This window comes from Microplitis mediator, chromosome 1 (assembly GCF_029852145.1).
Source record: "Microplitis mediator isolate UGA2020A chromosome 1, iyMicMedi2.1, whole genome shotgun sequence".
Taxonomy (NCBI): domain Eukaryota; kingdom Metazoa; phylum Arthropoda; class Insecta; order Hymenoptera; family Braconidae; genus Microplitis; species Microplitis mediator.
In genome coordinates, this window is record NC_079969.1 from 9737708 (window position 1) to 9753946 (window position 16239).

Below are 16239 nucleotides of genomic sequence, written 5' to 3' on the forward strand. Positions count from 1 at the left end.
AAATGGCGTCTTCTTCTTACTCGCACTTTTTTCAAGAAGTTCAATTAAATTTTTGTTAATTATCACAATTATTCATATGTTTATCATTAATTTCACTTCACTACACTCACTCACACTTAGACACTTATTAATAAATCACTAAATTAATGAAAATTTAATTTTAAAAAAACAAAGAGAAATTTTTAAATGAAAAACGAACTAAAAATTTTTTAATGAGACTGAAGTTAGCCGACATCTAATAATTTTTGAATTTTTTTTTAAATGATAAATTATAAAAAAAAAATATTTGAAAAAATTGTACCGATAGTTTTTAAAATTTTCTACATGTGCATTTTTTTAGTTTTCTTTTTCTTAAAATTAAACTTGAAAAAAAAATCCAAAAATTGTTAACTGTCTGCTAACTTCAGAATCATAATTTTTACACTCCCGATCCGAAAAATTTAATTCACAATTAAAAGCATAAAAATCAAGTTTCTATTATTTATTATTATATCACGATACTTTTAATCACTTATTCTAATTATTTAGTAATTAATTTCCGCTTCAAAACAATTACTGACACTTTTAAAATGAATTTAATAAAGAGAAAACTTAGACGCGCACGATATAGAATTGGCTGCTGACGCCATTTTGATTTAACAGCGCGCGCTTTTATTTGAACTCGAGTGATGGCGCTGCAAACGTGGAAAACTAAAATTCAAATTACATTGTATAGATATATACATACTTTCAATAACAAATAAATATATGAAGATTTGTATACTTAAACAATTACATGTGATTTTTATATACATTAATTTCAATAGAGATTGTTTATTTATAGACATTTTGTTATAAAATAATTAAATATTGACAATTAATTCTTTTTCAATATTTAAATCATACAAAGATTAATGTCGGTGATACTGTAGATAATGATTTATACACAATTAAGTGGGTATAAATTTCTTTTGCAGTTTTTAGAAGAACTAACAATTTTTATTTCAAATTCAAATCCATTTTATTTAAAAATCCAAATTTTAAATATTTAATCGCCAAATGAGTGCTTATATTTATGAGTATGAATTTAGCTGACAAATGTCAATTTATAAAATTTGGAAATATGTGAATTAAATATGAGTGTATATGTAGCAGACATAAGACTATTTTCAAATTACATATAAAAAATTTTAAGAATTAAATTGATAAAATAAAAAAAAATGCATGTACTGATTGTAGATTTTTCTGAAAGTCCATTTTTTAATTTTTTTGTTTAAACAATTTCATTTTATTATTTAAAAATTTTAAAAATTGTCAGATGTCCGCCAACTTTACTGTCATGAGTTAAATGTAAATCGAAAAAATTAAGAAAAATACACATTTATATAATTTAAAAATCATTATGTGCATTTTTTTAATTTTTATATTTTGAATTTCTTAACTCGTTTAGTTATAATTTAAAATTTGTCTCATATTTGCTACATTCACAATTATCTCATATATTTCTAACAATTTATATTCGAAATAAAACAAAATTTAATTTTATGTCAAACAAATAAAACTTAATTTTTAATTTATATCTCAATAAAATTCAAAAATTTCAATTTTCCCGCCATTTCTCCTACGCCTCCTAGCGTAAATAAATTCACCTAAATTTCAAATCCCAGCACTTGGAACACGCCTTAATTTTCTCTCTCTCCCTTTCTCTCTTTACTTCTCATGAGTCTGAGTCATTTTAAACAACCGCGTCTACAAAATCCTGAGTTTACAAGCCAGTAACCTCTGCCCTGTCAGCCCTGTCTACTTTTGTGTCACATTGTAACGACTCCTGGTAAAAAAAAACTATAGTTAAATAAAATCCATTTTCTTTATTATTCTTTTTTCGTACGCGTCCCCCAGCCCCAGTATATACTCAGCAGTTCGTGTACAGTACGTAGCTAGTGTACTTCATAAAACAAGTATTCAATTCTAGACAACAAATTTTAAAAAAACACTTTTTTTAAAAATATGTCACAATGAATTTATTATACGTAATTTTATTAACGGCTTTAGCCGTTACCACTGCCTGTAAGTATTTTTTTATAATTAGTTTTATATTATTCATTAATTATAATATAATAGTAAGAAAATTTATGATGATTAGTTTACTCGATCGACATCATCGATATTAATTGAGTAATTTAAATGTATGTGATTGTACACATTTTTTAACCGTGACTCCTTCATGACCAAGCCCATCATGGCGTTTTTAAATTTTTAATTTAATGTCATTACATTACTATAATAATAATAATTATTATTATTATTATTATTGTTTGTATTTTTTATTATTTGATACTAAAGATAGCAATCGATTAAGAATTCTAAAATTTGTATAAATAAAATAAAATTATTTTTACTAATAATTTGAAAATAAAAGAAAATTTTTTTAAATGAGTTCGAATGTAGCAGATAGACAAATTTAAAATTATAAATAAATAGAATGAATAATTTAAAAAATAATATTCATAAAAAATGCACTTATTAATTTTTTTGAATTTTCAAATGCGCGTTTTTTAAAAATTTTATTTTATTAATTATTTACTCTATTTATTAATGATTTTAAATTTGTCTGATGTCATATTCATACTCAGTTTTTAAAAAATATTTTTTATGCATTCAAAATTTTTTTTTTGATAAAAAATAACAAAAAATGTACCATTGTCTGCAATTTCTACTATTGTACTTTTTATTTATTAATTATTATTATTATATTTTTTAAAGTATTTTAAACATAAATTAATGTGTGGAATTTAATTACATGAAAAATTAAGAGTAATTTTATTCGTTTATTGATTTTCTTTCATAAGCTTCAATTTTCTTTTTTTTTCTTAACAATGGCTATGGATCAAACAAAAATTATTATTCTAGCAACCATGCCCCAGATAAAGTTTATAAATACACTTCATCAATTTATCATTATATGTTGCATATTTATTTTCTAATTTTCATAAATTGATTTAATTATTCGAAATTTGAAATTTGAAATATTGTTAATTTTTAATCTTTCATTTATTAAGTTGATTGTAACTCTTTGGGAAGTAGAAATTGGAGGAAAATGCATTGAACTGAATTTGTAGAACATTTAATTCTGGACAAGAAAGGTCTCTTTGGTTTTTTATGTAAAACCAATAGTTCAATTAGAATTTTGATTTAAAAAATGAAAAACCAAAAAAAAATTATTAAACTCGATATGAAATTTTGCTTTACTATCCTTTAAATAGAAATTCTGGATGAACTATTGAAAATAATACAAATATGATCAGGGACGTTTTTGTAGGAAATTTAATTCTCTCCAAAAAAGTTCTCTTTAGTTTTTTTTGTAAAACTAATAGTTCAATTAGAATTTTAATTTAAAACATAAAAAAAAATAATTATTGAATTCCATATGAAATTTTATTTTTACGATCTTTGAAATAGAAATTCTGAGTGAACTATTGAAAATAACACAAATATCATCAGGAACATTTTTGTAGGAAATTTGATTCTCTTCAAAAAAGGTCTCATTCATTTTCTACGTGAATTTAATAGTTCATCTACAATATTGATTTAAACAAGGCTCTAAAAATTTGATTAAAGATTTCAGATAAAAATGATTCATTATTTATAATAATTAATATTTTTACTATTATTTTTCAGATGATTACGAATGTAATACACCATTATTAGATCGAGCTCAACTCCATGCAACTTCTTATATGAAAGATCGTGAACCTCAACAAGCACGACTTTACAGTACGTTTTTTTTTTTTTTTATATACTAAAATAATTATTCCACTACATCCAATTGTAATTTTTTTATTATTATTCTTTGTCATCGTTATTAATTAGTAATTTGAATTTAATTTTCATTTAGTTTAATTTTTTTTATATGTACGAATGATTTATTTGCATCCGTGTTTTTTTGTATTTATTTTTTTACTCTCTAAAAGTGGTTGAATTCTAGAAAAAATAAAGAATTACCAAACACGGAAACCCACTGATTTAAATAATAAATACTACAGTCGTAAAATATAAAAAAATATATAAAAAGCTCATGATTTTGTGATCTCACTTAATTTTTATAAATTATAAAGACGTGTGTAGTATTCAGCGGTAAATTCCCGTTAGTTTGAGTACCCACATGCCGGGTTCATAAATTCAAAAAAAAGTTTCAAAAATAAAATTTCGATTTTTTCACTAAAACTAAAACTCATAATGTGACTACTCAAACAACGCGGAAACAAACGCTCTACTCAGTCCCTCTACTCACTAGCTTCTCTAAAAATTTTCCCAAGAATAACTTGAAAAAAACACGAGAATAAGTCACGATATTTTCTTTAGGTTAAACCGACGTAATTTCTACCTAAAAAAAAAAAAAAAAACATAAAATCACAAATTTATAAAATGTCAACAAGTATTCGATGGTCGTTTAATTGGTCAAACTGGAGCCCTTCGCCTCAGCAATTTCGTCAAGCGATTTCCTTCATCCAACCAGAAGAGAAACAACGTCTTGGACGTTTCGTTTTCCGTAAAGACGTACGCGCCTCCTTGGCCGGCCGGCTGCTAATTAGAAAATTCATTAATGACCACACGGAAATTCCTTACCGCGATATTCGAATTTCACGTGACGAAAACAACAAACCGTGTCTCGAAAATACTGTAAAGACCCCCCTTCTCTTCAACGTTTCCCACCAGGGCTCTTACACTGTCCTTGCCGGGGAAATTAATCTCCCGTCAAAAACTGCCGGTGACTTGAAACTCGGTGTCGATGTTATGAAACTAGAGTACTCTGGTGGTAAAAAATTGTCTGAATTTTTCCGTATAATGGATCGCAATTTTTCGAAACGGGAGTGGGAAGAAATTCGTTACAAAAAATTTAACAAAGAAACGGGAGTGGGGGAAAAAGAGAGGGAACGATTTCAAATCGAAATGTTTTGCCGGCACTGGGCATTGAAGGAAAGTTATGTAAAGGCAATAGGGATTGGGATTGTCGTAGATTTAAGGAGTTTAGATTTTTGTACGAAATCAAAATTAATTGAAAATGAGGTAATTCGAGACACGGTTCTTTTTATTGATGGCAATGAGGCCGATTGGGTTTTTGAAGAGACTATTTTTGATGGCCACTGTGTCGCTGTAGCGATGCCTAAGACACTAAGGGAGGGAACGGGTCTAGTGAGTGGGGGTAAACAATTCCAAGAGCTCAGTTATGAAGATTTGGTCCGTCGAGCCGGAGCTCTATCTGAGGAAGATGATAAATATTGTGACGATTATTTTTTAAAATGTGAAAAACCTTAATCTAAGAGATTTGTAATCAGTGGGTTTCAATAAAGAATTTAAATAAATAAAATTGTAGGTCTTATTTTTCGAATTTTTGAATTTGTGGATTGGGATCAAATTTTTTTGGATTTTTGTCTTGAGTGATGACTAGAGTACTTGATTTCCTGTAGAATGAGTACCCACATGCCCTAGTTTTGGTTTCAAAAAAAAAAAAAAATTTTGAAATTTTGACCAATGCGGAATTGGGGCTTGTGGGTATTCGTTTAACGCAGAATATAAAGCTCTGAGAGATAAGAAGTAAATTGTTGTGAAAATTTGTGGGACGAGAAAATCCACAAATTTATATCTTAGATATGTAACTGCTAGCTTATTGTATTTATTTTAGTTTTTGAGCAGATAAAAAATAAGATAATAAATTTAGTAAGTAATGATTTTGTGAAAAAAAAAAAAAATATGTAGTAGCATGATATTGATTATATTAGGCGAGAAATCATGGACGGCAAGCAGCTCAGATGCCAAGCAGTATTTTATGATCGATCTCGGCCAGGTGATGAATGTGTCATCCATCGTAACGAAGGGTAGAGAAAACCATGGCGAGTATGTCATGGAATACTCAATCAGTTACGGTTTCAATAATCTCGATTACATCCCTTACAAAGATGAGAATGGCAATAACAAGGTAAATCCCTTAGGTCTCCTGAAAAAATAAAAAAAAAACTAACAACTAATATCTGCTCAAAAATAATCTGTATTTTTTAAAGCTTTTGCTTCTGCATGTGGTAATGGTTTAGCTTTGTTTGCACAAATGCACTCGATTAATATAATTTATTATTCTAACGCTTATTTTTAAGGTAACAGTATCCAATAGTGACCGAATACTATACACATTTTAAAATATTCAAATTAAAAACTGTTTTTTTGAGTTATTTCTCGTACTACCTTAATGTGAGGTCAAAAAAAATATGAGGAAGTTGTAGAATATTCAGTTTCCTTTTTATTGAGTACCCACATCACTAAATTTTGAACAAAATTTTTTTTCTTTTAATTTTGAAATTCTTAAATTTTCAAGTTTTTTGAAATAGTATGATATGGGTACTCGTTGAACACGGAATTCAAAGATCTTCTTTGTACTTATGTTCATTTCCTTTGTTTCTAAAGTTGTGATAAAAATAAAATCAAAAATGGTTATTACGAAATACATTTTTTTGTATTTTTGAAATTCAGTTTAATTAAATAGAAAAAATAATTTCTATAACTTTGAGAACTTTTAATTTCCTGTAGAATGAGTACCCACATCAATATGATCTGAAAAAAAAATTTATTTTCAAAAATTATTATCAAAAATTTTGAATTTTCGAACCTCACGAAGTTCAAGCATGTGGGTACTTATTCAACGCAGAATTTCAAGCTCTACAATACTCATTTACTCAATTTTTCTTACCGATTACTTGCATTGAATAAAAAGGTCTTAATTGCGATACTGTTATCGCAACCGCTTGACTAATATTTAATAAATGGTTATGGGGCAAAAAAAATAATAAGGGTATTCACAGGCAAGAGTGCGTGGACACCGAGTGATAATTCGTACAATCAACACTTAACACTGGATTTGGGTGATAGATTTGAGATAAGAAGTATCCAAACTCGTGGGCGTGCTAACACTAGAGAATTTGTTACCGAATTTATTGTTGAGTACTCAGACGACGGTCAAGCTTGGACTAGTTACGAAAGTCAAGATGGTGTTGAAGAGGTAAAAAAAAGTTAATGAATAAATAAAATTTTTTTTATTTATTTTTCAGGACAAAAAAATTTTTTTTTTTATTGCTAACAAACATCACAAACTAAAAACTTGCACATGCACATTAATATGCACGTAACACGGGGAAATATAATTAACATTTTTTTTTTTTTTTTTTATCTGAAACAATTTTTTTTAATTGACATGACTTTTAATCTAGATGTTCAAAGGTAACGTAAATGCTGAGTCTATTAAATTAAATAGATTTGAAGTACCTATAATTGCTCAATGGATTCGTATTAATCCAACAAGATGGCAAGATCGTATTTCCATGCGCCTGGAATTGTTCGGATGCGAGTATGGTAATTATTTCATATTTCTTAATAAGACTACTAATAAGAAATTTAAAAGTATATGGACATTTTAGTACGTCAAATTTCCGTTAGTTTGAGTACCCACAACCCTATTTTATTTTCTACTAAAAATTGACCATTTTCTAAAAATCAAAATTCGAATTTTTTTTACCAAAACCAAAACCCATCATGTTGGTACTCAAACGACGTGAAATTTCACTCTCTACAAAATCCTCACAGTCTCAATTAAAAAAAAAAAATTACCTGCTGCCCATTAACAAAAAAACCCAAAACTATCTTAAAACAAATGATGAATTATTACAGTTTCCGACGTAATGCACTTCAATGGAACCTCATTAATCCGACAGGACTTGGTCCGCGAGCCTATAGAAACCGATCGTCATGCGATGCGGTTCCGGTTTAAGACGAATCATGCCGACGGTGTCCTCGTCTACTCGCGGGGTACACAGGGAGATTTTATTGCCGTCCAACTCCGTGACAATAAGATGTTACTTAACATAGATCTGGGTTCTGGAATAACGACCAGTCTTTCTGTTGGGAGCCTTCTTGACGACAATATGTGGCATGACGTACAAATTTTTCGAAACCGTCGCGACATTTCATTTTCCGTTGATCGTGTTCTAGTCAAAGGAAGAATTAAAGGCGATTTTCATCGTTTAGATTTAAATAGAGCGGTAAGTTTGACACTTAAAAATAAATATTTTATGAAAAAAAATTTTGAAATTTTTTTTTACTTTTAGTTTTATATTGGAGGAGTTCCAAATAAACAAGAAGGTCTAATAGTAACCCAAAATTTCACTGGCTGCATTGAGAATTTTTTGTTGAATAAAACCAATGTGATGCGTGACCTCAAAGAAACTGAAGCCATAGAAGGAATTGGACCAAATACACGTTTCCTAAAAATTCATACGACGTACTCGTGTCCCGAACCTCAAATCGTGCCTGTTACTTTCGTAAAACCGGATAGTTTTGCTAAATTAGGAGGATATGAAGGTTCTACGACACTAAACGTGTCCCTGGCATTCCGGTCTTATGAAGAAAAAGGCCTGATAATGTTTCACAAGTTTATAACAGATGGATTTGTTAAGGTGAGGACTTAATTTTTACTTGATAAGAGCTGAGTCAATTTTTAGACTAAATCATTATAAGGAGGGCGTAGAGTTTTTGATTTGCTGGAGAATGAGTACCCACATCGATAAGTTTTTATTCTAAATTTTTTTTTTGAATCTGATTTAAATTTTGAAATTTTGGTCCAATAGAGAGATAAGACTAGTGGGTACTCATTCGACGCGAGATTTAAAGTAATTTTTACATAACATACTTTTTTTTATTGATAATTATTTTATGATAGATTTTGTAAAATTAAAAAAAAAGGATTTTTACTCATATTTTGAGAGCTGGGTCAATTTTTTTGCGGAATAAGTATGTAGGGAGTGTAGAGTTTGTAATTTACTGTAGAATGAGTACCCACATCAATATTTTTTGGTTAAAAAATTTTTATTTATAAATTTTGAAAATGTAAATTTTAGATTTTTTTAACTAAATTAGAACCCTATCATGTGAGTACTTAAACAACGTATAATTTCAAGCTTTACAATATTCTGATATTTAATTTTTTTTTTATATTTAATTTGCAGCCAGAAATATTTAATTTTGTGATTTTACTAAAAAGTTTTATTTTTATTTTTTAGCTGTTTTTAGAAAATGGGCGTATCAAGACACAAATAAAGACAAAAGGAAACCCAGACGCTGTACTAGATGATTTTGAGGAAAATTTCAATGACGGTAAATGGCATCTAGTCATATTGACCGTTTCAAAAAATAGTGTTGTATTGACCATCGACGGCAGGCCGATGAGAACAAAACGACTGTTAGATATGTCAACTGGACCAACTTATTTAATCGGTGGTGGCCTCCTGGGACAGGGACGTGGTGATGTCGGTTTCGTTGGCTGTATGAGAAGTATTACCATCGACGGTACCACCAGACTCCCGACAAATTGGAAAAAAGAACATTACGATGGTGAGCTAATTTTCGACGCTTGTCAAATGTTGGATCGATGTAATCCAAACCCTTGCAAGCATAACGGTATTTGTACTCAAACTTCCCATGAATTCACTTGCGATTGCGAGCATACTGGTTACATTGGTGCTGTTTGTCACTCACGTAAGTTTATTTAATTTTTACCAAATATACTTTATCTTCACTACTTACTTATTTTAGTCTAAAAACTTATGAAGTGTGTAGATTTTTCGATTTCCTCTTGAAAGAGTACCCACATCACTATGTTTAAAAAAAAAAAATTATTTTCGAAAAAAAATATTTTTAAATCTGAATTTTCAGACTTTCCCAAATATTGTCATGTGGGTACTCATTCAACGCCTCTCCTCTCGCACTCTACAGCCTACGTACCCATTTTTAAAAATAAAATTTCTGTGTAACAAAAAATGCCCAAAAATCCTCACGTACTTGAAATATTTCAGCCAAATATCTACTGTCATGTGAAGCCTACAAAAACTTGAACTCCGGGGTCCAACAAAAAGAGACAAAGATCGACGTAGACGGCAGCGGGCCCTTGGATCCGTTTCCGGTCACCTGTCAATTTTACCCCGACGGTGTAGTCATGACTGTTATAAGACACAGCAATGAATTATCTACACCAGTCGAAGGGTACGAAGAACCCGGAAGTTTTCAGCAAGACATTTCTTACGACGCTGATTTCGATCAAATCGCGGCAGTGATTAATCGATCGCTGTCTTGTCATCAGCATATTAATTATGCTTGCAAACATTCGCGTCTTTTTAATACTCCAGGTAATTATTAATACAAATATAATCAAATAAATAAATAAAATAAAAAATAACAATAATAATTTTTTTTAAAGTAAACTCAAATGATTTATTCCGTCCAAATTCCTGGTGGGTAAGTCGCAACAACCAAAAAATGGATTACTGGGGCGGCGCATTACCTGGCTCACGTAAATGTGAGTGCGGAGTACTGGGAAATTGTATTGATCACACTAAATGGTGCAACTGTGACGCTGGATTTGATAGTTGGAATGAAGACGGAGGTGACATTACGGAAAAAGAACATTTGCCTGTACGACAATTGAGGTTTGGTGACACAGGAACGGCTTTAGATGAAAAAGAGGGCCGGTATACTTTGGGACCACTTATTTGTAGAGATGACGGTAATTTTTTTTTTAATTCTGTCGTTTTTTTACAACCTGGTAATTTTTGAGAGATAAATGAGTCTGTGGATGTTGAAGAGAATAGTAAGACGAGTAATTTGAGTACCCACATCACAGGGTTTTGGGTTGTTCCCAATCTATCGAATTTGAAATTTTTGAAAAAGTTTTTGAATATAGTGAGTACTCAAGTTAACGGAACTCTTCTTTGCTTCAGTGCCTACTTAGTGAAAAAATTCCGCTTCAAATGAGTACCGACACGATATTCTTCCAATTTATAAAAATTCAAAAATTTTTCGAAAAATATTTTCTTATTCAAACATATCGATGTGGGTACTCATTCTCCAGCAAATCCAAAACTCTACCATCCTCACTATATAATTTTGCCATAAAATCCTTCCAGTTTCTAAAAATACAAGATTTTATCATAACGAAATTTAATTTCATCTTTCAGATCTTTTCCAAAATGTCGTGACTTTCCGTAAAGCCGATGCGACTATCGACCTCCCAACTTTCGACATGGGCCACAACGGCGACATCTACTTCGAGTTCAAAACAACAGTAGAAAACGCGGTTATAATCCACAGCATAGGTCCCTCTGACAACATACAAATTTCCATAAATTCCGGCAAACAAATTGTGTTTCAATACAAAGCCGGTGACGGTCCTCTGAGTGTCAGTGTCCAGACCTCCAACCCTCTCAACGACAACAACTGGCACACAGTATCCGTCGAACGTAACCGCAAAGAAGCGAGAATTACCCTTGACGGACTTGCAAATCAGATCCGTGAGCCCGCAGGTCCCGTCCGCGCTCTTCATCTCACCTCTAAATTAGTCGTCGGTGCCACGACCAAATACCGCGACGGTTACGTCGGATGCATCCGCGCTTTGCTGCTCAACGGAAAGCTCCAAGATCTTCGCTCATACGCTAAACGCGGGATTTACGGTATCCACGAGGGCTGCGTCGGTAAATGCGAGAGCAACCCCTGCCTTAATAACGGCACGTGTATCGAACACTACGACAGCTACGACTGTAATTGCCGGTTCTCAGCCTTCAAAGGCCCAATATGTGCTGACGAGATCGGGGTTAACTTATCCCCCAGCTCATTAGTCCGTTACAACTTTACCGGCAGTTGGCGGTCGACTCTGTCGGAAAATATTAGGGTTGGATTCGTTACCGTCGACCCCCGTGGGTTCATCCTGGGCCTGTTTTCAAACACCACCGGTGAATATATGACCATCTCGATCTCCAACAGTGGGAAACTCAGGATAATATTCGACTTCGGGTTTGAACGTCAGGAGTTTATTTACGGAGAGAAAAACTTCCATAGAGGGCAGTATCATGACGTGAGGGTACAGAGGAAGAATTCGGGCGCCACTATGGTAGTGACAGTTGACGGTAACGAGCCGATGGAGCAACACTACAACATAAAAGCTTCAGCAGACGCTCAGTTCAATAACATCGAGTACATGTACATTGGAAGGAATGAGTCGATGAACGAGGGCTTTGTGGGATGCGTGTCCAGGGTACAGTTTGATGACATCTTTCCTCTGAAGCTTTTGTTCCAGCAAAAGGTGCCGGATAACGTTAGATCGATACCTGCGGAAATAACGGAAAACTTCTGTGGAGTTGAGCCGATAACCCATCCTCCGAATATTGTTGAGACGAGACCGCCACCTATTGTAGATCAGGAGAAAGTCAGGGCTGCCTATAATGAGACAGATACGGCTATTTTAGGAAGTATACTGACGGTGATTGTAATTGCGCTTATTATAATGGCGGTGTTGATTGGAAGGTACATGTCGAGGCACAAGGGAGAGTATTTGACGCAAGAGGATAAGGGGGCGGAGCTTGCGTTGGATCCGGACAGCGCGGTCGTTCATTCGGCGACGGGGCATCAGGTGCAGAAGAAGAAGGAGTGGTTCATTTAGGGAGGGGAGGAGTAGAGCTTAAGGCGATTGTGCTTTTATTTTTTGAAAGATGGATGGAATTTTTGGTTTGTTTTTTAGGTGAGAAGAAGACGGTCACGAATTTCGAAGAGCTTTTGTGAAAGCTTTTAAGTCGCAAGCTCAGAGCTTTTGGGTGCATCTAGAGATTGGGGAGGGTTAGAAAAATTTTGATTAAAAGTTGAAGGGGTAAAGTCATTTTTTGAAAGCTCTGAGCTTTTCGTATCGGGTGGAAATTTTCTATAAGCTCAATTATAAAACTGCTGGGTCTAAGTTCATTTCAATTTCGAGTTACGTGGCATAAAATCAGAGCTTGCAGGTTTTGAGTATCATTTTTAAAATCTCAGTTCGCAATAAGCTTGAGCAATTTTGCTGCAAGCTCTAGTTTTTTTTTAAGTCTTGATAAATACTTCACAAAACTATTTACATGCAAGCTCTCTATGAGCTTTTTTTACGACAGCTCCGACCGGAAATCTTTATTTAATAAATATTAGGCTTAAAAACGAAGCTTCGAATAATATTCATCTCATTAAAAGCACGAGCTTGCAACAAACTGATCAAATTTTCTCGCAAGCTCGGGCTTCTTCGTAATCTATTATTGAATTCCCGCCGAAATCAAGGCTTGAAAGCTCCCCTACGAACTTTTTTTGTAAAAAAAAGCTCAGCGAGCTATTTTAAATTGTTTCAAGTCGTACAAATACTCTTTTTTTAAGAGCTCAGAATTTCTATGAGCTTTCAAATCTTGGCCCAATTTTCCACGGCACAGTCCCGAAGATGTAATCTCATATCAAAAAAACTTTCACAAAAGCTCTAACAATATTTCTAGTTTATAATTTAAAAAATAACAAAGGCCTCTTTGTATTTACGTACAAAAAAATTGTTTGAGTTTGATATTATTTTTATTTTTATTTCTTATATTTTTTGTTAACAGTATTAGAAGTAATTTTAACCGTCCAGCGATGATGATTTCGTTTTTATTTCTCTTTCTTTATTTGTTTTTTTTAAATATTTTTTATTTACTTATTTTATGATAATTTTTATATTATTTTTATTTTATAATTTTTATTTCAATTATATATTTAGTGTTGTCTGTAGCATTCCACATTTTTTTAATTCACAGAATCTCGATATTTTATTTAAAAATATTTAAAATTGATTGATTTAATCGATTATATATATTTAAAATGAATTAGATATACCAAACATTTTAGATTTTAAATTAACTAATTGTAATTTTTAATATTGAAAAATAATAAAAATTGTATATAAGCCATTTTTATATTATATACTAAATAAAAAAAAAAAAAAAAAGAAATTGTATCGTTATTTTATACCGATTTTTATTGCTTGAGCCAAATTCCTTACTCATTGTTGCATGCATGATCAAGTATGATCATGCGTGACGATTTTTTCCCGGGATAGTAATTTTATCCGAGTTTTTCTCAGACCCTAAACCTTCAAACGCAAAATTAAGAACGAAACTCGATGCATTACTCTATAACCTAGCTATCTAAAGTTTCCATTTACTGCGCAAGTGCAACAAGAACAGTATCGTTCATCGACTTGAGTGTGACAAAGAAGAAAGTTCAAACCCCTCTTAAAATTATTTATTTTTATGTTAAGGGGCATCCATGACTAATTTACCCTGGTTAATCGGAAAAAGTGCATAAAAATGACAATATCATTTTCCGATTGAATCCAATTAAAAATTTTTTATCGGATTCGATTGGTTTCAATCGGAAAATAATATATTTTTCGGAAATTTTCGATACATTCGTCAATTTCCGATTAAATCTTATTGAAGCGAATCGGATTTCTCAGCCAAGGTATTTAATCCCTCGTGACTTTGAGCCCACCCTGTAAACGGATTTGTTCCATTTGACTGTCACGTTCCCAGAATGAATACATCCTGAAACCAGAGTATACCCACAGTGAATACATAATGAAACCATAGTGTTTCCAGAGTGAAATCAGAGCGCGATTTAGTGGCGAGCACAGAACTACATCCGCTGCTGCTGCCTAGCACAGGTGACTTCCCCTCCTCCATAAATGTAAAACAATTTCTTGGGAGCAAAGATAGATATGGAGGAGGGGAAAATTACCGGTGCTGGGAAGCAGCGGCGGGAGTAGTTCGGTGATCGCCACTAGATCGCGCCCAACTTCTTGTGGTGTCTCTGGTAAGATATGTACTTCAGAATTTTTATATTCCAAACTAACTGACTGAGCTGACACGGACGGGTGCTTCTCCGTCAGATCTTCAATAGTAATATTTACTTTCTTATAAAAATTATGCAGTTTATAAAAATACGATCAAAATAGCACAAAATGATTTTAGGTCGTTATACCATTTTACATATTACAACTATTATTTTCATTTGAAAGCTAAAAATTCAACATAGAATATACTGATTTAAAAATTATAGCTCAAGAATAATTACAAACGCCACTTATAATTCTTAATGCAACTGATTAGTCAGTGAAGTTAACTTGAATCTATGTGATTATACTTATTAATATTATGTGAATTGCATAATTATTTAATATTTGTCTTGTTACTTAATTAGGTAATTACCAACATTAATGCTTGTTAAACAGATAATATTGGTTAGTTAATGATCTTTTTATTTACATTCATTACAAAATGTACAATATGATAAACTAAACGATAATTTAATGCACTCGCAGACAAATGTAGAGCTGTAATTCCTTGAATATCGAAGGTGCTATAGTCACTAAAGTAACATAAGTTCCTTTCTTAAGAAGATATTTCATCATTTTTATTCGATTATATTTAGCTGCTACGTGTAAATAAGGTGTTTAACTATCAGTTCCTCGTTTATTTATGTCAACGCCGCTACGGATGATATGCTTGACAAGAATTGGAGTGACGATTATTTTGTCTTTTCATCTTGATGTCATTATTTATAAGCAATTCAGCGGAATTTTTTCTTTTGTGTCTGAGTGCCAGGCTCAGTAAATTATAACCATTAAAAATCATCAGATTTTTAAATGATTTTCAAATTTTCAGTAGCTGTTTCAATTTTTTTGTATCATCATTGAGAATTGCGGCAGTCAAATTACAATTAATTCCCCTTTTGATATTTTATTTTTTTCAATCACACAATACTCAAGAAATTTAACAAGGTTGTTAGTAATCAAAATTTTAGTTTTCAACACTTTAAATGAAATTTCAGAGCGCTAAGTTGACTGACTTAAACACAATTACACTACTTGCGCTAACTTTAGAACGTTGGAATCAAAAACTCAAAACGCACGTGGACTAAAGTCTTTAAGTTAATTAAACAGAGAATGTGATGCTTACTTGAACAAGAACAAGTTACAAGCGTCTAATGAGTCTTTTTCTGACCCTCACTGACCCTTATCCTCACCACAAATTTACGTCCACTCAGGCCCATTGAAATTTTAAAGATATAATTAGTGGAAATAATGCACGTCTATTTAATGTCTGAGTTAAAATAAATCGACTGTTTTTTTTTTATTTCCCAATAAAATCTCAATACATATCACAGTGAACAGTATATTGTGTGACAACCCGGGTCAAAAATAAAATTTGATTCAGGCTCGCTTCGCCTTATTTTCTTTTGAAGTTATCGATTTGCCGACGATTTTTTGATAAGATCTCGACTTTTTCGACTTAAATTTAATTTTTTTCAACTTTTTTAACTTTTTTCATCTTAGTTTCAACTTATTCGTCT

The 16239-nt window shown here is 31.8% G+C and overlaps 1 protein-coding gene across 3 annotated transcripts; it reads left to right on the forward strand.

The window, feature by feature from the left end:
• Window positions 1–1695: 1695 nt before the first annotated feature.
• Window positions 1696–13506, forward strand: LOC130678517 (neurexin-4). 3 transcript variants are annotated; one of them, XM_057485786.1, is made up of 10 exons: window positions 1696–2046; window positions 3658–3753; window positions 6831–7027; window positions 7236–7377; window positions 7693–8063; window positions 8130–8477; window positions 9081–9555; window positions 9873–10202; window positions 10274–10579; window positions 11031–13506. In XM_057485786.1, exons 1-10 carry the CDS (start codon window positions 1995–1997, stop codon window positions 12506–12508), a joined length of 3795 nt encoding a protein of 1264 aa, XP_057341769.1. In that variant the 5' UTR covers window positions 1696–1994; the 3' UTR covers window positions 12509–13506. The 3 variants fall into 3 exon arrangements, with proteins under 3 accessions (XP_057341769.1, XP_057341760.1, XP_057341776.1); XM_057485777.1 differs by lacking the exon at window positions 6831–7027 and adding an exon at window positions 5760–5956 and having other exon boundaries at window positions 1697–2046; XM_057485793.1 differs by lacking the exons at window positions 1696–2046; window positions 3658–3753 and adding an exon at window positions 5818–5956.
• Window positions 13507–16239: the final 2733 nt, after the last annotated feature.